Source organism: Equus quagga, chromosome 20, assembly GCF_021613505.1.
Source record: "Equus quagga isolate Etosha38 chromosome 20, UCLA_HA_Equagga_1.0, whole genome shotgun sequence".
In the NCBI taxonomy this organism is placed as follows: domain Eukaryota; kingdom Metazoa; phylum Chordata; class Mammalia; order Perissodactyla; family Equidae; genus Equus; species Equus quagga.
In genome coordinates, this window is record NC_060286.1 from 30,681,981 (window position 1) to 30,708,932 (window position 26,952).

The window sequence follows — 26,952 nt, forward strand, 5'->3', positions numbered from 1 at the left end:
TTCAACTCTTGGGAAATCAGCAAGTTACATGTATGATGCAAAATCACAGTAATAAGTTAAAGCTGACTGAGCACTTTCTATGTGCCAGGACCTCACTTTATTCCCCCAACAACTCTCTGGGGTCATCTTCATTTACAAATGAGAAAACTGAGTCAGAGAGAGATTAAATGGCTTGCCCAAGGTCACATAGTTGCCACTTTATACAGTCACATGCGACATAATGACATTTTAGCCAACAACAGACTGGTTGTCCCATAAAATTAGTACCACGTAGTCTAGGTATGTATAGGCTATACCATCCAGGTTTGTATAAGTATATTCTATGATGTTCACACAACAAAATCACCTAAAGACACATTTCTCAGAACACATCCCTGTCATTAAGTGATGCATGACTGTATATGGTAATCAGTGTCAAGACAATAAAAATCTGGAGTGACATCAGCATCATGGCAGAGTGAGTTGTTCCCTTTGTCTCTCCCTTCTAAGCTATAATTAAATGGACATTCATTAACCAGCAGAGAATTCCCTGCACAGCACAAGAGGACAGCTAAGAGATCCACGCAGCTGTGCATCTGAAGATGCGTGGACTGGATCTCCAGGAGACAGGGGAACTAGGTGCATGCACCCCTACCACTCCTCAATGGCAGCAATATAGGTCACAGGTCCTCACACAGTGGTCAGTGGGACTGTAAGAGGAGCCAGAAGCATGTGTACGGACACTTTCGGAGTTGTAGCCTGGCCTGAAGGAATACCCACTGTGCCGTTGTGGCCCTGCCCATGGGAACACTCCCCTAGCATAGCTAACCCCCACAAAGGAGCCCGCACCAAGCAAAGCAGTTCAGCCAAGCCACCCACAAGAGCAGAGTCAGCTGGCATGAGAAAGAAAGTGCCCCTCCTCTCCAGCCTAGCACACCAGCTGTCAGTGCCCTGCTGAGCAGTGATCACACATCATGGCAACCCACTGGCAGAGCAGAGACACCCTGCCAGCATGTGTGTGCACGACCTGCCAAGCGACTGCAGCCAGTGCACAAACGCACAGAGAAGCCCTACCAGCACAACTTCCAGCAGATGGGGCGGGATCAGAAGACATAGCTCCTGACGCACCCCAGGGGTGGCAGGTGGAATCTGTGACCTGATACTACCACAAATGCGCCAGCAGATCACTTTGTCAAACACCATGAAAAACTACATTAACACTTCAGAGCAGAAGGAAATGACAAGTTTCCAGAAACCAATCCTGAAGTCACAGAAATTTACAATCGACATGACAGAGAATTCAAAATACTTACCATAAAGAAACTCAACAAGTTACAAGAAAACTCAGAAAGACAGTTCAGTGAGCTCAGGAATAAAATTAATGAGAAGAAGGAATACTTTGCCAAAGAGATTGAAACTCTAAAAAAAAAAAAACCAGACAGAAATTCTGGATATGAAGAAGACAACTAATGAGATAAAAATAACCTAGAATCCATAAAAAATAGAGCTGATTTTACAGAGGACAGAATTAGTGAATTAGAGGATAGAAATATAGAAATGCTTCAGGTGGAGGAGGAGACAGAACTAAGATTTTTAAAAAATGAAGAAATTCTTTGAGAAATATCCAACTCTATCAGGAAAAACAACATAAGAATTATAGGTATTCAAGAGGGAGAATAAACAGAGAAAGGAGCAAAGAGCTTGTTCAAAGAAATAATAGCTGAGAACTTCCCAAACCTGGGAAAATAACTGAACTTAAAAGTACATGAAGGCAATAGAATTCCTAATTACGTAAAATGCAAAAAGAACTTCTCTAATGCATATAATATTAAAACTGGCAAAAGTCAATGACAAAGAAAAAAATATTAAGGAGAGCAAGACAGAAGAAGATAACCTACAAAGGAACCCTCTCAGGCTTTCAGTGGATTTCTCAGCAGAAATCTTACCAGCTAGGAGAGAATGGAATGACATATTCAAAATACTGAAAGACAAAAATCTCTCAGCCAAGAATACTCTATCCAGTGAAACTGTCCTTCAGATACAATGGAGAAATAAAAGGTTTTCCAGATAAACAAGAGCTGAAGGAGTTCATCACCACTAGGCCTACCTTACAAGAAAGGTTGAAAGGAGCCCACTCATCTGAAACTAAAAAGCAAAGGTTTACAACACCTTGAGCAAGGTGATAAATAAACAGAATCAGAAATTGCAGCTGTATACCCGAATAGGTCAGTAAACACTTAATTATAACATAAAAGACAAAGGGAAGGAAGCATCAAAAATAACTATAAACACTTCAATTTAATCACAAATTCACAACATGGAAAAGAACAATTTGTGACAACAATAACTCAGAAGGGGAAGAGAAAAGGGATGGAACCTACTTAGGCTAATGGAGATAAGAGCTATCAGAAAATGGACTATCTCATCTATGAGATCTTTTGTACAAACCTCACGGTAACCAGTAAACAAAAAATCAGAGCAGAGCCATGAATAATAAATAAAGAGAAAACTGAGAAAACCATCATAGAAAACTACCAAACTGAAACGGCAGTCAGAAATACAACGGAAAAGAAACAATGGAAATAGAGGACAACTGGAAAACAAGAGATAAAAGTGGCAGTATTAAGCCCTCATATATCAATAATCACTCTAAATGTAAATGGATTGAATTCTCTAATCAAAAGACACAGACTGGCTGGATGGATTAAAAAAACAAGACCCAGCAATGTGCTGCCTCCAGGAAACACATCTCAGCTCTAAAGACCAACATAGGCTCATAGTGAAGGGATAGAGGACAATACTTGAAGCAAATGGCAAGCAAAAGACAGCAGGTGATGGGGCCGGCCCGGTGGTGCAGTGGTTAAGTTCACACGTTCTGCTTCGGTGGCCCAGGGTTTGCCAGTTCGGATCCCGGGTGCAGACCTATGCACTGCTTGTCAAACCATGCTGTGGCAGGTGTCCCACATATAAAGTAGAGGAAGATGGGCATAGATGTTAGCTCAGGGCCAGTCTTCCTGAGCAAAAAGAGGAGGATTAGCAGCAGATGTTAGGTTAGGGCTAATCTTCCTCAAAAAACAAAAGAGAGAAAGCAGGTGTTGCCCTACTTATATCAGATAAAGCAGACTTCGAGATAAAAAAGACAATGAGAGACAAAGAGGGGCAGTATATAACAATAAAAGGGACACTCCACCAAGAGGACACAACATTTATGAGTATATATGCACCTAACACAGGAACACCAAAGTATAGAAAGCAACTCTTAACAGACCTAAAGGGAGAAACTGACAGCAACACAATAATAGTAGGGGACCTCAACACCCCACTTACATCAATAGATAGATCATCCAGACAGAAAGTCAACAAGGAAACAGTGGCCTTAAATGAAATACCAGACCATGGACTTAACAGATACAGATAGAACATTCCATCCAAAAACAGCAAAATACACATTCTTCTCAAGTGCATATGGAACACTCTCAAAGATAAACTCTATGTTTGGAAACAAGACTAGCCTCAATAAATTTAAGAAGATGCAAATCATGTCAAGCATCTTTTCCAACCATAATGCTATGAAACTACCTACAAGAAAAATGCTGGGAAAGTCACAAATATGTGCAGTCTAAACAACATGCTATTGAACAACCATTGGATCAATGGATAAATTAAAGGAGAAATCAAAAACTATGGGGAGACAAATGAAAACGAAAATACATGATACCAACTCCTATGGGATGCAGCAAAAGCAGTGCTAAGAGGACAATTCATAGCAAAACAGGCTCACCTCAACAAAAAAGAAAAATCTCAAATAATTAATCTTAAACTACACCTAAGAGAACTAGAAAAAGAACAAAGCTCAAATTCAGCAGAAGGAGGAAAATAATAAAAATTAGAGCAGAAATAAATGAAATAGAAACCAAAAAATCAGTAGGAAAGGATCAATGAAACTAAGAGCAGGTTCTCTGAGAAAACAAACAAACTTGACAAACTCTTAGCCAGACTCACTAAGAAACGAAGAGAGAAGGCTCAAATAAATAAAATTAGAAATGAAAGAGGAGTGGGGCCGGCCCCGTGGCCAAGTGGTTAAGTTCGTGCACTCCACTTTGGTGGCCCATGGTTTCGCCAGTTTGGATCCTGGGCACAGACATGGCACCACTCATCAAGCCATGCTGAGGTGGCATCCCACATGCCACAGCTAGAAGGACCCACAACTAAAAATATATACAACTATGTACCAGGGGACTTTGGGGAGAAAAAGGAAAAATAAAATCTTTTTTAAAAAAGCTCCAGGAAAAATTTTTTAAAAAAAGAAATGAAAGAGGAGAAATTACAATGGATACCACAGAAATGCAAAAGATTATAAGAGAATACTATGAACAACTATATGCCGACAAATAGGATAACCTAGAAGAAATAGATAAATTCTTAGGCTCATACAACCCAACCCCCAAATTCAATCAAGAATAAAAAGAGAATCTGACTAGACCAATCACAAGAGATTCAAACAGTAATCAAAAACTGCCCAGAAAACAAAAGTTCAGTACTAGATGGCTTCTCTGGAGAATTCAAAGAAGATTTAATACTTATCCTCCTCAAACTACTCCAAAAAGTTGAGGAAGACAGAACACTTCCTAACTCATTCTATAAGCCAACATCAGTTTGATCCCCAAACCAGACAAAAACAACACAAAGAAGGAAAATTACAGACCTATATCGCTGATGAACATAGACGCAAAAATCCTCAACAAAATACTAGCAAACAAAATACAGCAAAACATTAAAAGGATCATACACCATGATCAAGTGGGATTTATACCAGGGATGCAGGGATGGTTCAACATCCACAAATCAATCAATGTGATACACCACATTAACAAAATGAGGAATAAAAATCACACGCTCTCTCAATAGATGCAGAGAAAGCATTTGACAAGATCCAACATCCACTTACGATAAAAACTCTCAACAAAATGGGTAGAGAAGGAAAGTACCTCAACATAATAAAGGCTATATATAATAAACACACAGCCAACATCATACTTAATGGTAAAAAACTGAAAGCCATCCCTTTGAGAATAGGAACAAGACAAGGGCGCCCACTCTCACCACTCCTAATCACCACAGTACTGGAGGTTTTGGACAGGGAAGTTAGGCAAGAAAAATAAATAAGAGGTATCCAAATTGGAAAGGAAGAAGTGAAAATCTCACTGTTTGCAGATGACATGATTCTATATATAGAAAACCCTAAAGAATCAATAGGAAAACTATTAGAAATAATCAGTAACTACAGCAAAGTTGCAGGGTACAAGATCAACTTACAAAAATCAGTTGCATTTCTATACTGATAACAAACTAGCAGAAAGAGAACTCAAGAATAAATCCCATTTAAAATCACAACAAAAAGGATAAAATATCTAGGAATAAATTTAACCAAGAAGGTGAAAGATCATACACTGAAAACTATGAGACATTATTGAAAGAAATCAAAGATGGCAACGGAATGGAAAGATAGCCCATGCACATGGATTGGAAGAATAAACATAGTTACAATGTCCATACCTACAGCAATCTACAGACTCAATGCAATCCCAATCAGAATCCCAATGACATTCTTCACAGAAATAGAACAAAGAATCCTAAAATTTATATGGAACAACAAAAGACCCTGAATTGCTGAAGCAATCCTGAGAAAAAAGAACAAAGCTGGAGGCATCACAATACCTGACTTCAAAATATACTACAAAGCTATAGTAATCAAAACAGCATGGTACTGGTACAAAAACAAACACACAGATCAATAGAACAGAACTGAAAGCCCAGAAATAAAACCACACATCTATGGACAGTGAATCTTCGACAAAGGAGCCAAGAACATACAATGGAAAAAGGAAAGGCTCTTCGATAAATGGTGTTGGGAAAACTGGACAGCCACATGCAAAAGAAGGAAAGCAGACCATTACCTTACACCATACACAAAAATTAACTCAAAATGGACTAAAGGCTTGAAGGTAAGACCTGAAACCATAAAACTCCTAGAAGAAAATATAGGCAGTACAGTCTTTGACATTGGTCTTATCAGCATCTTTTTGAATACCATGTCTACTCAGGCATGGGAAATAGAAGAAAAAATAAACAAATGGGACTACATCAGACTAAAGGGCTTCTGCAAAGCAAAGGAAACCAGGAACAAAACAAAAAGACAATCCACCAAGTGGGAGAAAATATTTGCAAACCATGTGTCCACTAAGGGGTTAATATCCACAATATATAAAGAACTCATACAACTCAACAACAACAAAAAACCAAACCAATCAAAATATAGGCAGAGTGGGCAGTGGTTGGGTTTGGTATGCTCCACTTCAGCAGCCCAGGTTTGGTTCCTGGGCACAAACCTGCACCACTTGTCAGCAGCCACACTGTGGTGGTGAACCACATACAAAATAGAGAAAGACTGGCAACAGATGTTAGCTCAGGGCCAATCCTCCTCAGTACAAAAAAAAGGCGGGGGGGGGGGGGGGGGGGGGGGCACAGGATATGAACAGATATTTCTCCAAAGAAGATATACAGATGGCCAACAGGCACATGAAGAGATGTTCAACATCACTAATTATTAGGGAAATAAAGTCAAAACTACATGAAATATTACCTCACACCTGTCAGAATGGCTATAATTAACAAGATGAAAAATAATAAGTGTTGGAGAGGGTGTGGAGAAAAGGGAACCCTCATACACTGCTGGTGGGAATGCAAACTGGTGCAGCCACTATGGAAAACAGTATAGAGATTTCTCAGAAAATTAAAAATAGAAATTCCATACAATCCAGCTATTCCACTACTAGGTGTTTATCCAAAGAACATGAAATCAACAATACAGAGAGATTTATACCCCCCATGTTCACTGCAGCATTGTTCACAATAGCCAAGACATGGAAGCAACCCAAGTGCCCTGGTACAGATGAATGGATAAAGATGATGTGTGTATATGTGTGTACACACACACACACACACACACACACACACACACACACACACAACCATGGAATACTACTCAGCCATAAAAAAGACAAAATCATCCCATTTGCAACAACATGGATAGACCTTGAGGGTGTGATGTTAAGTGAAATAAGCCAGACAGAGAAAGAGAAATACTGCATGATTTCACTCATATGTGGGAGATAAAAAAACACATGGATAAAGAGAACATATTAGTGGTTACCAGAGGGGAAGGGGGGTGGGGGACAAAAGTGGTAAAGGAGCATGTATGTGTGGCGACAGATAAAAACTAGATTATTGGTGGTGAGCACAATGTCGTCTATACAGAAACTGATAAATAATAATGTATACCTGAAATTACACAATATTATAAACGAATATGACCTCAATAAAATAATTAAAAAACAATAAAAATCTTTCATTACAATCACTTGGGCTGCATCACAGAATTTAGAAAGCAATTTTTATGCCTAACCTTATGTGGGCCTTATAATGCCAAAGCAGGCTGAGGAGGGGTGACGGATCCTGTGTTACAGATGAAAAGCTAGGGTTCTGACGCGTGAAGGGCCCGGCCCACTGAAAAGAGAACTAATAAATGGGAGTGACTAGACTCCGACTCGAGTTCTTCCACACTTAGGTCCTGTACCCTTCCCCTTGGTCACAGCTGCCATACACACTCTTCGAGTAAGGAGAATCCCTTATTTGAAAAGGAGGGAGCAAAAGTATAGTCCAATCACATCATTAATAGTGTAGGTCTTAAAGGTCAATGAGGGACATAATTTTTATTTTTAGAGAACCAAATTGATCAAACTCCTCAGATTTAGCAGAACTTGCTAGGCCCCATTCAAAAGGTACAAGGATAATAGGCCAGAATACCAGACTATCCTCAAAACAAGTATCATTTGGGTGAAAGACTTGGGTCACACATAAAAACAAGGGACAGTCTTGATGTACTGGGAAGAATACTACCTATAAACGGCCCTGTCCAGTTGGCTCAGGGGCTCAGGCAGGGTGACTGTGGAAGACACATCCACATCCTGTCTCCACCCTGAATCAGTGAGCACAAGCTCGTACCCTCCACTTCAGCCAACCTGAGACACTGACCTTTACTGCTCAGGTAGGTGAGAAAGAATGTACTCCCAAGAAAACTGAAACTTAAAATTCAAACCCAAAATGCACTAAAATGAGACATTTATACCCACGGCATGACTATAAGTAGCTTTAGTCTATGTATATACTGATCTATTTCATAAGCACTATAATGTTGTGTGAATTTTCTTCCTGCTTATGAAGATGTTTATAGCATCTCAGACGATCTAATACACCAGGCCAGAACCACATTTGCAATGGGCCCTCAAGTCTGAGTATGCAGACTAGCAGAGACTGCGGAGGAGTCCTAGCTGCCAGGACCCTGGGATCAATTAGGAGACAGAATGGATAAGCTAATTAATAGCTTTAATTTGGCCACAGTGCACAGCATAGGGAGTAGAGGCACAGGCAGTGAGGACCCCGAGGCCTGAGCCACACAGTAAGATTACTGAGAGTGGACACACTCACATGACAAAGCCACAAACAAATGTGTGGCCAAAGTGTGGGAACTCAAGACAGTGGGAAGACAGAACAGTAAGACTTAGACAAGCAATTGTTACTTAAAATATCATATAGAATACACCTCGATGCAGAACAGTATAGAAGAGAACAGGTTGCAAAGATAAATATGCATTTAAAAGTCCAGATCAGGGGCCAGCCAGTGGTGTAGTGGTTAAGTTTGGCCCTCTGCTCCAGTAGCCCAGGGTTCACAGGTTTGGATTCCAGGTGCGGACCTACACACTGCTCATTAAGCCATGCTGTGGTGGCATCCCACATACAAAAAACAGAGGAAGACTGGCACAGATGTTAGCTCAGGGACAATCTTCCTCAAGTAAAAAGAGGAAGATTGGCAACAGATGTTATTAGCTCAGGGACAATCTTTCTCACCAAAAAAGAAAAAAAAAAGCCCTCCAGTTCAGTCTCAGACTAGTTGTGTGACCTTGGGAAAGTTACTTAGTATCTCAGAGTCTATTTCGCCATCTGCAGAACAATAAGCCGGTTATAAAGTGGTCGTGGTAAAGCAAATGGCTTGCTGGGCACATGGTAAATGCTCTGGGAATGGCAGCCAGAGATGAGGTTATGCTCTTTTACATATTGCTTCCAGTAAGTAAGGGGTGCTTAATTCATGATTATTTATTACACTGAATATTAAAAAGCTGCATCTTCTACCAGGGACCTTCCTTGGGTCCTCAGTGAGCTTCATCTTTCTTTTAAAGAGAACTAGAGTTCTCAGGGGTTTTTGTCTTGACAAAGTGTCACCTTCCCAACTCCAGAATCAGTCTGCCACCCTCGGGGATCACGGCCGAGCATTTCAAGCTGTGCCACAGGGCTCCGACCTTGAGAGTTATATAAAGCATTAGGAACACTTCCATGAACGCTTCTCTCAGACCTCATCAGGCAAACTGAACAGATGCAGCCCTGGGCTCCTGCATTGCCACAGGGTGTTTTTAACAGGTGGTTAACAAAGCAATCTTGGCTAGAGTCACGAAATCTTAACTCCCTTTTCCCTAACATTGCATTCTGTTCCATTCCACAGAGCCGCCTCCATTTACCTTTCACTTCATCTAATTTATTATCTCTAGCAAAATCAATAAATTTCTAATCAGTCTCCATTATTTCCATAGAGAATCAAGCTTGTTCCAAACAAGAAAAAAATAGTGTAAATGTGGCGGGGGGGTGTGGGGGGGAGTGCAGGTGGATCAAAAAGTTAAAAGAAAAAAGCTGAAAACGTCAGAAGTAATGAGTTACAGAAAAGACAGAGGGTAGAAGTTGTGAAGAACACCTAGGTTTGAAAGGCACTCTCTGGGTTGACTGCGGCCCACTGGCCCGCGGAACGGCTTACCCCGAGTGGCGGAAGGCCTTCCACAATGTGCTTCTTTCCAGAGAGGAAATCTGACACGGGCCTCTTCTTCAGAGAATCCCTGCGTGCTCGGTACCTCCCTGATGTGGTGAGGTCAGACTCGGACATGGAGGGCGTCAGCAGCCCATCTCTTCGGGGCCGTGGGGCCTCCACGAGCATGTGAACGGGGCTGCTGTCCCGCACCCTCTTCTCAGTCTCTGTGACATGGGACTTGGGCTCGAGAATGTGCAGAGGGCCGGCGACTGCAGCGACCGAACCACAGGCGTAGCTTGGCTGCAGGTCTTGGGAGTAACCGCCCCGGGGCTCCCGTGCCCGCAGAGGGAGGGCTGCCTGTGCTTTGCTTTCCTCTTCAAAATCCTCCTCCTCTTCACTGCTGTGTATCAGCATGGTAGCATCTGAAAGAGATTTTTTATGACCATATCTCAGGCTTTCCTGCTCATCCGTCTCTTCTTGTTTAGTTCTTTCGATGAAAACATTTGGCTGGGAGCCTGCTGAGATAGCCCGCGGGGCCACATCTGCTGCTGAGGCTGACATGGTCCTCTCCTTAAGCCTCATGCCTTCAAAGCTGTGAGTCAGCCCTGCTATCTCAATGCTGTTCCTCTTCTGTAACTGAGCGTGCCGGGCCGAGGTGAGAGGCTCGCTGACCTCCTGGAGAGAATGAGCCACCGGCAAGCTGTCCTCTTGGAACGTCTGGACCGAGTGATGGACCCGCCTGGTGATGAGATCCGGGTTGCTACTGCTTATGTAGAGGTGGCGGGACAGGTCTGGGGTGCTGTTGGCGGGCCTCGGGTATGGGTAAGGTGGGGGTGGGCGGTACACCTGCGTTTTCATGATATTGGGAGCTGGATACTCCTGGGCCTGGAGCTGCACATTGGTCAGCTCAGGCACACTGACAGCACCCACCACAGGCCGCCTCTCTGCAGGGTAGGGGTAAGGAGACTGGCTGTGGAAACTGTAATTCAAGTTGAATGGATAGTGGGCCGACTGGGGAGAGGTAAAATGGGCATGCTCCCGAATTTCAGGTTGGCTGTAGACCAGAGCATCGGGCCTGCTGTAAGCGTACGAGTTGCCAATGCTGAGATTTCTCAGTGAGTGGCTCTGCCTTTCTGCGTGCGCCATTCCTCTGTTGAGCTGCTTCATCACAGTCTCATAATCTGGGGTCGGACGATAGGATGGGGGTATCAGGGCACTGTGTCGATGTGACGGGACATAATCAGGCCTCATGACATCGCTCCCAGTAATACTTGGGTTAGAGGACATGGGTGAGGGCTGCATATAGGGCTGAGGGTTATTTAAGGAGTTAGTGCTGTGTGCACTGTAGACACTGCCATTACGGATCCGACCATTGAGGTCAATCTGGGCTCGATCCAAACTTGTCTGAGAGTGACAATAGTACCCATTCTGGTTGGTAACAAAGAGGTTATCTGGGGGGAAAAAAAGAAAACATTTAAAATGAGATTTTTTAAATGTATTAAATTAGACCGATTACTCTAGACAAATATTGAGGTAATAAGCCCTGAACACTGATGCCATTTTTCTCAATGTAGCTTTTGAAAATCCATGCTGAAATGACCCAGCTTTACGCACAACACTATCTGAGTGGTCCCGGGCACATCATTTCCTGGAACCTTGGTTTCCTCATCTATAGAATGGCGATGGCTCCGCCTACTCTAAGAGTGGTATTCAGGATTTGGCACCCAATAAGATTAGTCAAATCTAAGTCCCATATTGTGCTCGCTTCAGCAGCACATATACTAAGTCCAATATTAAGAATAAAATTGTATCACAAAATATTATCTTTTTCTGAAAATCAAAAACACGTGTTTTACTAGACAGATGAAACAGACTTTCTGGAACTCTGGGGAGCTGTAGGCAGAGACATTGTTCAAGGCATTGGGCCACTGACTTGCTTTCTCCTCCTGGTGGGGATGTGGCCTTGCTGATGCTGAGCCGGTTCAAGCACCAGCTGTCTGTAAACACCTGTTTAAAGGGGATTCTAGGTTGTTTGTAGAGGTTCTTCCAGAATGAAGATAAAAGTGCAATAGCTCAGCAGGATCTGAGCTTCTCCAGGTCCAACAGTGTCACTAGGAGTTGTACATGTCACTAGGGGGCCAGAAGCCAAGAAGAAACACGTTAAGATAGCCACACCTACCCCGGCCCCAGTCCCCATGCTTCAGTAAGACTGGTGTCCACAGCTGGCAGAATCGGGAGCCTACTCTAATCCTCAGTGGCTGTGTGTGTACCTGTCCAGGGCTGGAAGGAGGAATGTTTCTTCCAGCCAATCTGTAGTTCACCTGAAACACTGTCACTAACGAAGGTGATTTCTGACACTTTAAAGAAAAGCAGTAGTCAAGTCCTTCTGAGAACAGTTGCCTTTGAAAAGCACTCTTTTTGTGATTCAAAAGCTCCACGATGGTTTCAGTGACAACTGATTATCAAAGTGAATACACCACAGTCTAGAGAGTATGTGGACTTCATTCTGGTGGCACACACAGCCACGAAGAAACAGGACTCAAGCGCATCACTGTATTCTTCCTGCTGACACACAATGCCTCCTTGTCCCTATACTTTCCTTGTATCTGGAATACTCTGCAGTCCCCGAGTCTCTGAAGTCCCCCTTTTCTCGCTGTTGTCACAGCTCAGGTCCTTTCTTAAGCCTGTCTGGACCAGCACAATACCTGTGTACCAGTCTCCCTGCCTCCAAGCTCTCTCTGCACCCACAAACCATTCATTTGGGAGCCTATATGTGTAAAAGACTAAGCTAAGAACTGACGGGGAAAAAGACAACTCAAATCCAGGCAAATAAAAAGGGAAAGGTATGTACAAAAATCACCATAATTCAAGGATGAAGTGTTACAATATAAGGACATAAGTGTGACAGGAGTCCAGAGGAAGGAAGGATTACTTCCAGCTTGGGCTGGGTTGATGGGGACAGGGAAGAAAAGATCAAGAACCACTTCACAGAAGATGCAGCATTCGAGGGACCTGGAGGGGTGGGTGGGTAGGTCAGCCAGGCCCAGCTTTCATCAGGAGCCGGGCCCTCTACCTCTGAGTCCATGCAGGATTATGCCCCCTCCCCTCTGCATAGCAGGCACAGCCATGTGACTAGTAATGGCAAGGGAAAGTGAGCAGAGGGTTGAGAGCTGATTTCCACACTCCCTCTCCAATGCCACCCTGACCAACGTCCCAGATGGAAGAGGCTTCCCTAGCCCGAGCCCTGAGGCAGCCGACGTGGAGCAGAGACCTCCTGCCAGTGCACGATGGACAGGTAACCTGAGCAAGAGGTAACCTGTACTGTGCAAGCCACTGTGAGCTTAGAATTGTTTGTTCCATGGCACAACCCAGCCTATCCTGACTGGATGCAAGCACATGGGCATTCCAGGTGACAGAGCATCCAGGCAAGGCCGGATACTCTTGGCTGGAGTATCAGGTAGCTAGAGGGGAGTAAAAGAATAGTGGGAAATAAGATTGAAAAAGTAGCCTGAGGGAATGTTGTGTAGAATGTTGAACACTAGGCAAAGGAATGACCATCAGGACATGCGATGAGCCTGGTAGCCGTGTGTCAGATGAACCTGGGGAGTGAAGACGGAAGACATCAGCTCCCTTGATGCAATAGCTAGTGAGAGGCGGAAAACAGGGCGGGGGGACTGGATTGGATCAGGAGCAGAGGAACAGAGAGAAGGGGATACAGAAGAGATAGTTTATGAAGTTAGAAGCAATAGGATCTGTAACTGACTGGATGTTGAGGGCAAAAAAAGAAAAGCAAAATTACACGCAGTTTGGAATCCAAGTAAGCAGGAGAGTGACTTTATCATAAAAATAAAGTAAGGAACACAGGAAAAGCGACAGGCTTGTGGAGTATTAATATTTTAATTTTCAGCAAGTTGTAAAAGCTGATAATATTTATTTATTTAGTGCTTACCATAAGCCAGGTACTCTGCCGACGGCTTTACTTAAGGGAGCTCTGAGTAGCTCACAATGACCTATCAGACAGATAGAAATGTGGGGCTAGAGCACAGGAATGATGATGGGGTGGAAAATATAGATTTGACAGTCACCAGTGCTGAAATCTGAAATGCGGATGAGACTGCTGTGGAAGCCTGCAAAGGGAGAGAAGAGGCCAAGGACAGACCTTTGGGGCAGCAAACAACACTGACGGTGCAGGAGGAGGAGGGAGAACCCAGCACGCTGAAAAGAGATTTTTCAAGAAGGAGAGAATGCTGGAACCCACTGGTATGGAGGGTGCGTGGGGCCCTGGGGACCTGGGGTAGGGTAGCTTGAACAGAGCAGCAAAGGCAGAGAAGCAAACAGTAACCAAGAAACAGAAGTGGCACACAGTTGTCATTCTCCAAAGAGGTGGGGTGAAAAAAGAAAGGAAAACTCATTCAAACCATCATCGGGAGAGAGAGGAGACGAAAAACTATGAGGATGTTTGTAGACCGAGGAAAACGAAGGAGTAGCAAGGAAACACTAACAATGCAGAGAGAAGAGTCCCCCCCTTTTTTTTTTGGTGGAGAAGATTGGCCCTGTGCTAACAACTGTTGCCAATCTTCCTCTTTTTTATTTTTCTTCTCCCCAAAGCCCCAGTACATAGTTGTATAGCCTAGTTGTAGGTCATTCTAGTTCTTCTATGTGGCATGCCACCACAGCATAGCTTGATGAGCAGTATGTAGGTCCACGCCTAGGATCCAAACCGGCATACCCCAGTCTGCTGAAGGAGAGCACTCAAACTTAACCACTCGGTCACAGGGCCAGCCCAAGAAGAGCCTTTTCACAGAAGTGAGTGGGACTGGGGCCCCAAAACCAGACAAGGGCAGGGTGCAACGAGGAAAGGAAAGCGAAGAACATAAAAAACATTCTGAGGTGGACACTCTTCGCATTCACACTGTAAAGCACTACTCCCCTACTGTCTACCTCACTGCATGGGAATTCTCACCTTTACACACAAGGTCCAGTACAAACAATGGTCACAAGCACCTGGTCCCTTCATGCATCATTTCCTATCAGTTCCCAATATGACTCCAAGTGGACACTCTATTCTCTAAACACCTTCCTCATTCTGTGCCATGCTTTCACTGTCCCCCAAAACCAGGAGCAGCAATCCCAATCAGGCAGCTGCCTCTCTCTCCACCTGTTGAAATCCATCATCTTTCTAGGTCTTGAAAGCCCTTCTCAATGATGAGTCATTGCTCCACTGAGTGGCACAGTAACTGCTTGCTCTCTCGTCAAAATAATCATGTTCTCTTTGTATTGAAGTTATCTGTCTACTTCTCTTATCCCCCACTGTTAGAGTCTAAGCTTCTCAAGATGTGGAATTACTTCTTTGCATAAATCTCCTTGGCCTTTATAGTAGAGCCTTGTAGACAGAGTAAGGAGCAAACGTCTGTTAAATGAATGCTTGAGATTCAGCTTTGAAGCACTGTCATAAATACAGCTCCCTATACTAATCAAATGAAAAATAAAAATAAAATGTTTAAACCTTTACAATGGGAAGATCTCAGGCAGGGAAAAAACAAAACAAGCCTGGGACCTCTTGTATGGGAAAGCGAGCAGGCACTCACAGGCTAACTAGTGGATGCCAATAGGACTTGGGGCCAGCTTGAAGGAACACTCCTGGGCCAAATTTGGGATCATTTGAGCATCAAAATTTGATACTGCATATTTTGTACACATGTCCAAGATATTGACTATAATGGCAGCTTCTTCCATGAATCCAGGATGGCTATAATCACAATGACAATTTTGAATGCAACTTCAGCCAAAAACTATCCTGGCTTCAAGATCTCCAAGTCTTCATCATTTATCCAAATTGTAATGATTTTGTAAGTCTCTTCAGAAACAGTGGTCTTTACCTTGAGAAGAAGTGTACGGTTCCGTATAATGTCCATTATAATGCAGCTGGGGTGGGGGAGGCATCACATAGGGCTGGGGTTTAGGCTAAGAAATGGAAAGTTGGAGACAGGGTTAAAACATATTGTCTATGTAATATAAGGAAAGTAATTCTCTGATTTCTTTCTCTGCATTAAAAAACTCCTAAAACAGTTAAATATATTATACATGAAAAATAAACATGAAGACCCTATAGCTCTCACCTTATCTCTCATTTCAATGTTTCTCAGAATGGCCATGCCAAGGCCTATGCACTGATATTGGACATCAGAGGGCACACGAAAACAAGCTGAATCCAAAAAGTTAAGAGAAAGAAGGAATAGACACAAATTTCCTGAATTCTTATATAAATATTTGAATATAAGAAGCTTCTATGTAGTATATTTAATCTTAGACAAAAATCATCTAGTATTTTAAATATCTACTAACCTCTGCTTACTCTTGGCTAAGAGTCAAAATTTTTAATATTGGATTAGACCTAATATTTAAATATGTGTAATATAATATTATATATATCAAGTAAATATTAGGTTTAACCTACAGAAAATCACCATTTCTTTGGTCAAAAATGATCAACTATCAGCACACTTCTGTGATTCAACTAAAAATTAATACTACCAAAAGCATATTTTATTAAGGAAGACGATATCACTAAAAGAAAAAAAGACAGTCCAATTTTTCTTTCTTTCTTACCAGAGACATCCTTGAAGAAGACCTCCTCCTAATTGGGTTCACTGTGACGGTCTGGGTTTGCCTATAAAATAAGACATGCCTCTGAGAAGAGCATATATACATGTCATACACACACACACACACATAATCTTCCTAATTCTACCAAAATAAACTAGTAAGAAGGGAAAATGATAAACCTTCTAAAGCAAAAAAGACAGACTAAATCCAATCATAAATTAGACAAAAGAAAGGAGACTCTCTGTTCTCACTTGGGGCCTTGGCCCTTTTCTGCTGCCCAGACCCCTCAGACCTCCCTCCAGGGTTTGAGCATCCTCGTGGAGCATCAATCATCTGAACTACCAGCAGGATCAGCAGCAGTATCTTTCTCTGGCCCACCCAGGTAAAACCTCTGGAGTGACCATAAGCAGACGGGAAGAGGCAAGGCTTGATCGCCCACAAACATCCCAGGGGAAGCAAGAGTCAGTGCAAATGTGTCTCTCCTCTGGGCCTGGGTTAGCACTGACCACCTCCATTAACAATCCTGATGGGGGACGATCATCTGCCAGCCCAGAAGCCTGAAGCAATGGGAAGTGTCTTTAATTAAAAGTCTGTTAACCATAGACTACAAACATAATGAAGAAATAAGTTTATAACTTTGGTAACTTAAGAATCTATATTTCCTCTAAGGAACTAAGAGAAAGCAAAAAAGTAAAAAGTTTGGTTAAGTGGGCCTGCAGTAAACCTATTTACCTTTCTTTGCAAGAAACTTCTCTGATTGTTTTAAATGTATTTTTCAAAAAGCAATGAAAATATTTTTTTTTCTTTTCTGCTTTTTCTCCCCAAATTCCCCCAGTACATAGTTGTATCTTTTAGTTGTGGGTCCTTCTACTTGTGACATGTTGGATGCCACCTCAACATGGCCTAATGAGCGGTGCCATGTCCGCGCGCAGGATCTGAACCAGGGAAACCCTCGGCCACAGAAGCAGAGCACGTGAACTCAATCACTTAGCCACAGGGCCGGCCCCAGCAATGAGAATATTAAGGACTGCCGACTGATATTTATCAGACAGTTTGAGATTTTAAATTATTCACAGCAAGTTTCACCTTTGAATAAACAATGAGGTCAAAAAAGGAACAAGAAAACAGAAAAGCCCACTTGTAATCCTCTCATTTTGCAGGATTTTTTTGGTCTTGTGTGCAGTAAATTTTATTGCAAATGTCTAGGAACCTAAACACATAGGTTTCTTGGCTTTGCTGATGACACGTAATTTTATCAAATCACTTTTTTTAAAAGATCTTTTACCAGTTGGTCCTGGCTCATGAGCTTATGTGACACATAACTACTAACTACAAACATATTTTGTGACCTTTGGTTATGGTGTTCTAAGGACTAATTACTAGAAAATCCATAAGTACAAAGTAAACACTCAATCCACTTAATCAGCAAATTTATCATAATATGAAGCCTCATATATTAACATTATTCTTAGCACTCTAACAATTGGTATCTTATATCCAAACCCTGAATATTAGCTTATTTTTATAGGACTTCTGAGATAAGAGAAAACTAGTGCTTATTAGTAACCTAACATCAGGTGATTATAATTGCTTTTCTAGTTGACTTTTTTTTTTTTACATTTTATTGAGATTATGATAGTTTACAACCTCGTGAAATTCCAGTTGTACACTATTATTTGTCAGTCGTGTTGTAGGTGCACCCCTTCACCCTTTGTGCCCACCCCCTACCCCACCTTTCCCCTGGTAACCACTAATCTGTTCTCTTTGTCCACGTGTTTAATTTCCACATATGAGTGGAGTCATACAGAGATTGTCTTTCTCTATCTGGCTTATTTCACTTAACATAATTCCCTCAAGGTCCATCCATGGTGTTGTGAATGAGACGATTTTATCCTTTTTTATGGCTGAGTAGTATTCCATTGTTCGTGTGTGTGTATGTGTGTGTGTGTGTGTGTATACCATATCTAGTTGACTTTTTTTAATTAAATGCTTTCTTTAAATAAATTCTTTTCATTATCATTAGAATGTATTAAAGTTGTTGATGATAAATAAATGTGACTTTTCCAAAGGATGCTCCATGCTGCCAGTATTTATCTCACTCAACAGTAACAAAATGGATGTTAATTCTATTAGATTGCAAAAATACCTGTATCAATTGGTAAAGTACTATGAGGTCCTAATTGAGACTTCCTTAGTGAAACAAGTTGGGATGGTACATCTGAGCTTTTTGTTTTAAAAGAAACACTCCTTAACTGCATGTTAATATATTGCCTAAAACCGGTGTTCAGAACTCGAAGACACTGCATTTTGTAGACTTGAAATTTACTTTGCCTCTGCTTTTGCTCCGTTGTCAGGGCTAGGTTTAGGCAAACGGGGTCCTTTGAAGTTTATGGTTAGTCCAGAGACTCACTAAATGGACTGAACTTTTAAAGTACTATAAATTCAAAATTCAGAACTGGAGAGAAAAGGGTGGCTGACAGACTCCTCCAACAACACATCCAGAGTAGCCCCACCTGGAGCAAAAATAAAACCGAAGTGTATTAAACACAAAATCCAAGGATGCAGAGCTTAGGAGCACAGGCAGCAACTCCCACACGCGGTCTCTATTTTGGCACCCTTGCTGGCAGCATCCATACTGGACGTACCCAGCGAGTACGTATTCTTCCTGCCAAACTGTTTGACACAGGCAGCCTCGCCATAGTTCTAATATTCTAACCTCCTCCGTCTTCTTGCCAAGGTTCTTGGAAACGCAGTTTACTGTGAGGTCAGCTACCCTAAACTTAGTACACAAGAGAAAGTGGTGTAACTGTGGTTATGTTTTCCAGACTTCGGGGGCAGTTACTATGCTGATGGGTGTTGCTAAAAATGAGACAGCTGAAGAACTCAGGAAAAAAAACCACTGGAATGTGTGCACTGGAGAAGACAAAATAAGAAAAGGCTGCTAGCCCAAGTAAAAGAAATGACAGTACTTACTGAAACAGTGCTAAAGACTACGCGATTACCTCACAGAATCCAAACACCAACCCCATGAGGGAGGCCGGTTATTATACTGATTCACAGATGAGGAAACTGATACTTAGATTAAGTAAATTGCTCCTGGTCACATGGCAAATAAGCAGCAGAACCGGCATCTGAACCAGACAGGTGTGTCAGATTCCTGAGCACAGTCCACAAACAACAATTGCTTATGTGTCTGACCCCCTCCCCAATCCCAATTGATTTGTAAACTCCATGAAGGCAAGAGGACACACCATGGTATCTCTGGTGTCCGGCACACAAGGAAGCTCTCAGATGTGTGTGGAACAAATGAAAGGCACAGTGAGTGACAGCTGATGTTGATGCTTATTGCTAAGCGTTTACAGTTGAGCTCACATTTCTAAGGGGTGTCTGAATTTTGCTTTGTGAACTTCCTTTCTTATATATTTATAGCTAGTGAAGAGGAGTGAGATTTCGATGAACAAAAATGCGTTAAATGGTAGAAATACCTGGAAAATGTTAGCCTCAATGACTTTCCTCTAACGGGATAGGGGTTACTCTATCTTCTTCCAGACCACCTACAGTCTCTCCAAACCCCGAAGCAGACCTAGAAGAAGGGGTGGCCCCTATCCCCTTCTAGGCAGGGCCCACTCCAGTCAGTGTCCTCATCACCAAAGTCTCCAGATCAGAAGTGGACACCAGCTGCTAGCTCACTGAGAGCCCTAAACTGCAGGGAACATACACCAACCCTCTCACTGTGCTCAGCAAGCAGCCTACTGGTGACTGAAGTCCAGGCTCCTCTGCAGAGAAAGTCTCCTGAAACCCATCACTTGGCTTTGCAGGTTAGAGGGTACCATCTCCTCTGCCCTCTCGAGAGAAAAGCCTCCCAGACCGAGAGCCCTCTCCAGAGACCTTTTCTCGCCCAGGCTTTTTCTTGTATAGAGAGGATGATAACAGCCTGATCAGTTCTGGGGTTTCAGGGTAGGGGAGATGGGACTGAAAGAAGCTTTTTGACCTAACAGGTTGACGTTATCTCGTCCAGTTCCTAATTCAACCCTAAAGGAATGTTAAGTGAAGGTCCCATTATGCCCATTTTATGAGTAAAAAAATGAAGATTCTTATCTATCTAACATTTTTAAGGCTTGGGTGACATAAAAAGATGATTCTGTTACCTCAAGTACATTGTTTAAAAGGTGAGAGAGGGGGTAAGACTAATGGATCACGACATTCTATAAATCCTAAAACGCAGTCATCTGGGTCAGGGTTAGACGAATCATAGAAGGCCACCCCAGACACCATTATATTACAAATTAGGACTGAGGGGTGAGGATGCAGACACTCTAGGAGGAAAGCTCTCCTTTCTATGCAAGTAGAATCCGTCTCCTGAGCCACCAGTCACTCCAGGCTGAACCAGGCGTTCAGAATCCACTGTCCAGTTCCAGGCCTGTTGCAGTTTCACTAAATGCCCATTACACCAGAGTTTACCCATCTGGACCATGAGAACAAGTCTACCAATACTTCAGAATCATTATAATAGTAAATGTGACTAAACAGTCTAGCTTGAGAGCCTTAAAAAGAAATGACCATTAAAATTAATGTTATTTTCAGTCTTATTACCCATCAAAATATTAAAAGCTAAGAATTCATTTACTTCACCTGGGGAACAAGTGCTCACAATGAAATGCATTAGTTTCACACAGAATGAAGTGGATAGCATCTATCGTAAATAATTACATAGGAATAGTTCATAGAAATGGACTTTCACAAACTACTAGATGGTGAGAGATTAAAAACAAAATGTGGAAAACAGCCCTTTAAATATCACTCATATTTTCCCCATACAGATATAATATATACAACTGAAGACCATATTAATGTGGTTTTATTTATATTTGGCAAGGGAACAGCAATATTACAAAAAATCAGGTTTCTAAAATTGAATCATTTACCACAAACAACTATTTCTTTTCCATCTAAACTTTAAAATCATTACCAGGTAGTGATTTACCAAAAATCTTTTTAAAAAGGCATTAACCACCAACTAATATGGATGCCTACTAGAAAGGGATTATATTTTGTGGTTTATTCAAAATGATTGATTCTCCACTATTTCCCAGAAGAGGAATGAACTGAGGTGATGATGGCTCAATATTATGAATACTGTTAAATTTATAAAAGGTTTTAAACTTATGAAAAAAAGGCTGTGGTGAAAGAGATTGCATATCTACTGCTTGAATGTCAGAACACTACTTCTGCATAAAAATAATGTCACACACGGTTGGGTCACCAGGCCAGCCCCAAGGAGCCCCAAATGCAACTATCCTGGACTATTAGCACCACTGAATCTAGCCACCAGGGTGAACGCTTTCACACACAAATGCACCTAGAACTCCAAGCTATTTTCCAATTCACAATCAGTAATGAAATGAAATCAGACAAGGAGCAAAAAGCACTCTTCTCCCCTCTGACTCCCAACACTGTCCCACTCAGGCTTCCATCACTCACTAAGCCTTACATATGAGGCACCTTGCCAGAAACCTGGGCAGGAAGATAAATGAGAGCCTGCCTTCATGGAGTTCCATCAGACAAGATGGACAAATCAAGTCCACACCAAAACAGCAGACACGCAACACTCTAACAGTCTAGCACAGTGCCTAAGAGCACAGGCTCTAGTCTCACTGCTCCCAATGACTAGTTGTATGGCAGGGGCATGACATGCCACTTCTCCAAGTCTCTAGCCCTTTATCTATAAAAGGACAATAATAATTGTACCAAACAGGGTCACGGTAAAGATTAAAAGAGATAAATGCTCTCAGCATAATGCTTGACACAGAGATAGCATCTGCTGAATTAGAATTCATGTTATGAAAGGAGTAGGAAAAAACAAGAACTTCGAGCGTGGTTCTGAGGACTAAGCAAGCGAAATGCATGGTGGACCCCAGCAGAACTGCATTTCAACTGGATATTGAAGAATAACTAAGAGTCTACCAGAGAAGAGGAGGAAGGGCATCCCAGCAAATGCCTGGGCTGCAAGAGGCATTAGCATTGTAAGGATTGATGGGCTCTGGGACCCAGGATCAAGGGTCAGCCAGGCAGATGAGCCCAGAGGAGGATCACAGGAATCTGTACTTAATCCACAGCTAAGGAAGGTGGAGGAGAGGAACAGGCTCAGAACTGGTCCTGAACTGTAACTCTGAAAGCAGTAATACATCTTGCACTCATTCATCCAGAGGGCTGGCTGAGCCAGGTGAGATGTGACAGATGCGGCCAGATGGGAGGCAGCTGCAAAGGGCGAGAGGAGAGAGGACAGCTTAAAGAAAGGTTGTGGGGATGGAGTGAAACCTTTCAGTCTTAGTTTAAATGTCACTCCGCTGGGAAGCCTTTCCTAATTTGGTGGTTCTGGGTTAGGCATCCTTCTCTTAAGGGATCCTATAGACATCCCAAACCAGAGCTCTTAACACTCGTTTCTGTAGACTCATTCAACAAATTCAACAAGGTCTACTATGGGACAGGCCCTTGCTCAGCACTGGGAACACAGGGGTTAACAAGACCGGAGAGCGTCTGTCCTTCACTGATGTGGAGCTTACCAGCTAGAAGGAGATGTGACAGTAAGTAAACAAACACACAAAGTCAAGTGGTGCTACATGCTAAGAAGAATAAAGCAGGGTTAGGGGATAAAGAGAGACAAGGAGTAGAGGGGGAGGAGGATACACAGGGTAGTCAAGGACAGCCTCTCTGAAGAGGGGCACCTCTAATCAGACAACTGATGTAATGAGGGAGCGAGGAAAGTGAAGACACAGGAGAAGAACATTTCAGGCAGAGGAAGGGGCAAGGACAGCGTCCTCGAGGGTGGAACATGTTCACAGACCAGAAAGGATACCAGTGTGGCTGGCACAGGGTAATCAAGGAAGAGGGAAAGGGAAACAAGGTCAGAACCAGGCAAGGAGCAGACCATGTACAGCCTTGTTTTCTTGTTTTAAGTATGATGGAATGCCACGGTACGGTTTTAAGAAGAGTGACAGCATCTGACTCAGGTTAAACTAAGATCACTCTGGCTGACTTATGGAAAGTAAGCTACAAGCAGGGCAGGCAGAGAAACAGGGAGAGAGTCAGAAGGCTACTGCAATGTTCCAGATGAGAAACTATGGCACTGGTGCTAACTTGTTAGCAGAGGAGGTGGTACAAATGGTCAGATTTCAGATATAACTTGAAGGCAGAGCTTGCTGATGAATTGCATGTGGGATGAAAGAGAAACAGGAATTAAGTAGGACTTCTAAGTTTGCAGCCTGAGCAATGGGGTGAATACGGGGTGCTGCCATTTGTGGAAACAGGAAAGAGCAGGGAAGAAGCAGGTTTGGGGGCAAGAAGAGGAGGAGCAAATCAAGAGTTTGGTTTTACACATATCTAATTTGAGATGCCTGTTAGGTATCCAAATGGAAATGTCAAGTAGACAGTAGGATGCAAGAGTAAAGACCTCAGGGAGGAGACAGGCTAGAAATAAAGTCTAGCACGCTTTCAGATGCTATTTTAAGCCTGGGACAAGGTGAATCCTCTAGAGAACAAGTGTAGATGAAAAGAGGTCTGAGGATCAAACTAGCAAAGGTGACAGAAGAAACAGCCTCGAAAGAAGAACAGCCGGAGAGGTTGGGGTCCTGGCAGCCAAGGAAGAGCAGAGTGCAGGAAGGAAGGGGTGGTCAGGGCTTAAGTGCTGCTCAGCAGTCAGCTGAAAGAACTCCTGAAATGACCGCTGGATGAAGGTCACTGTCACCGTGAAAAGCAGTGTCAGTGGTGTTGCAGCTTAGGGGAAACAGGGTGGAAGAGAGAAAGCAATATACAACTCCTTTTGAAGAAACCTGCAACAAAGGAGAGCAGAGATATGGCACTGTGGCTACAGGGCACACGGAATGAAGGAAAAGTGTTTTCAGATGTGAAATAGTACAACATGTTTGTATGCTGATAGGAATGATCCAGCAGGGAAGGGGAATCCCATGTGGGCTAAGAAAAATGTACATTAGGAAGAAGGGGCATAAATTCTTCAAATGGCTTAAAAAGCTGAATAATCTTTAATCACTCAAAATGCTGATAGAAAAAAAAAAAATAAAGGACATTCCCTTTTTAACTTTCAAGAATTAGAATGAGGGGCTGGCCCCGTGGCGGAGTGGTTAAGTTCATGCACTCTGCTTCGGCGGCAGCCCAGGGTTTCACCAGTTTGGATCCTGGGTACAGACGTGGCACTGCTCCTCAGGCCATGCTGAGGTGGCGTCCCACATGCCACAACTAAAAAAGACAACTATGTACTAGGGTGATTTGGGGAGAAAAAAGAAAAAAAGAAGATTGGCAACAGTTGTCAGCTCAGGTGCTAATCTTTAAAAAAAAAGAAAAAAGAATTAGAATGATTCTAATAACTAGTTGAAAGAAATCTTAGAGGCATATCTGTAGCTATTAGAAGTTGCTCCCCCACAACTAGAAGGACATGCAACTAAGATATACAACTGTGTACAGGGGGGGTTTGGGGAGATAAAGTAGAAAAAAAACAAAAAAAAGATTGGCAACAGTCGTTAGCCCAGGTGCCAATCCTTAAAAAAAAAAAAGAGTTGCTCCAAAGCTAAAATAAAAAAAGAATTGAGAAATATCATTTTAATATGCAAAAGCAAAGAGTTCGTTATAAAAACATCATTTTTAAATAAAATTTGTCTTTCTAGATGATATCATACAGCTCAAGATGAAAATTTTTAAACTCATTATTTTCTACAATTTCTGTGAGCAGGATATACTTACAAGCTACACTGATTTAATCTGTAAAATTTATGTCGCGCAACACACAGCCTCCACACATATTTTGCTGTTTCCATGTCTTCCTAGCAAACAAAATATGCATAAAGTAAATGAAAGCATGTTTACAACTTGATACGGAGCTTGTCTGAGGACAAGGCATAACTGGGAGACATATTATGTCAAAGTGACTTTTTTAACACACTGATTCTTTCATTTTCTAATGCTGTGCCCACAATATTAATCATATAATTAGGATTTAAATTATGAAGACAAAAAAAATCTGTTCTAATAGTGTGATTCTTATATTAAACAGTTTCAAAATGACTTAGAAACTTAAAAATTATGAAAATATCAACTTTTATTTTGACACATACTCAAAGATATTTTTAAACAAAATATTCAACTCAGTGACTCACCACTGCCTTTGTCAAAAGAACAAAAGCAAATAACTGTGAAAAAATATATCTACAGTGCCGTTCACTTATTAAGGGAAATGAAGACACAAAGTGCTTACTTTCTCCTCTACTTAGTCCCTTTAATTTAAAGATCATCACAATCAGAGAGTATTTATCTAAGGACCCATTCATTCATTCAACAATACTTACTGGGCAACTACTTTTTCCCAAGCGCTTTTATGCCAAATGCTATAACATTTTACAATGTTTTATAAAAGTGAAATATTATAATTTTAATGCCACCCCCTCAAATACACACACAAAAATGCTAACTTGTTAACTTTTAGGAAAAACATTCCATGCAGATTCCTAATGTTTACTCACAGTTTGAAACTGGATGGTCTCCTCTTTATTTGCCAGCTCTAATGCAAAAAAGGACTTATTGTGGGACATGTTAGCAATATCATGCCACCTAAAGGACAACAAATAGAAAATGGCATCGTGAATGCTCATGTTTATACTAGGAGGTGACATACATGATTTTTCCTTCTTAAGCTTGATGCATAAATTAATATTTGTTAATCACTTTAGAAATAAAACATTGTTTCAATCAGCTAACATGCACTTTCTAAATGAAGAGACAACAGCTAGTTGCAAAAAATAAATGCATGTATACCAAATGAGGGTAAAGAACATTTAAAAATGTAAAATCTATTTATCCTCATTTACTAGATTAATTCCATCAAAGATCCCTATTTTAGCCACCTGCCAATGCCTCCTTCATTCACTCAACAGACATTTTAAAGGCCACCCATTATAACAATGCCAGCAACTGTGTTAGGTCCTAGGGATCCTAAGACCAGTAAGGCACAGTGCTTTCTTCAAAGGGGCACAGCTGGAGGATGGGGGTGAGAGAGAGAACAGAGAAGCAAATAAGTACTGCTAAGCTTTGCAGGTACACAGGGTAAAATAAGGCACAAGGGTGGAGGTGGGGTGCTCTGAGAAGCTTCAGGGTGAAGACGAAATTCAAACGCTAGGAACCCAAACAGTGGACTATTCTGAGTGTGTTCACCAGGATTCAAACTCCTATCTGTACTTTCTAACTGTATTTTACCATGTTTAGATTTTACACATTAACATTTTATTTTATTACATATCTGTATAATTTAATGTAAGGAAAAAATGAGTCTGGAAGAAAAATTTTACCCGTCTTTATCCTTCTCCATTATATTAGATTTATTTCTCTTAAATTTACTTAAATTTATTAAATTTAAGTAAATTTATAGAATTAATCTGTAGTGATTCAAT

General features: G+C 41.9%; 1 protein-coding gene across 4 annotated transcripts in view; it reads right to left on the reverse strand.

The window, feature by feature from the left end:
- Positions 1-26,952, reverse strand: part of PTPN21 (protein tyrosine phosphatase non-receptor type 21) — a 78,495-nt gene that overhangs the window by 9,455 nt on the left and 42,088 nt on the right. For all 4 annotated transcript variants that reach the window (XM_046647308.1, XM_046647309.1, XM_046647310.1 and 1 more), the window contains 5 exons: positions 26,029-26,116; positions 25,253-25,332; positions 16,502-16,562; positions 15,772-15,856; positions 9,902-11,343 (listed from right to left, as the gene is read on the reverse strand). In XM_046647308.1, the coding sequence (XP_046503264.1) occupies positions 9,902-11,343; positions 15,772-15,856; positions 16,502-16,562; positions 25,253-25,332; positions 26,029-26,116 (1,756 nt within the window). The remainder of the gene's footprint in view (positions 1-9,901; positions 11,344-15,771; positions 15,857-16,501; positions 16,563-25,252; positions 25,333-26,028; positions 26,117-26,952) is intronic.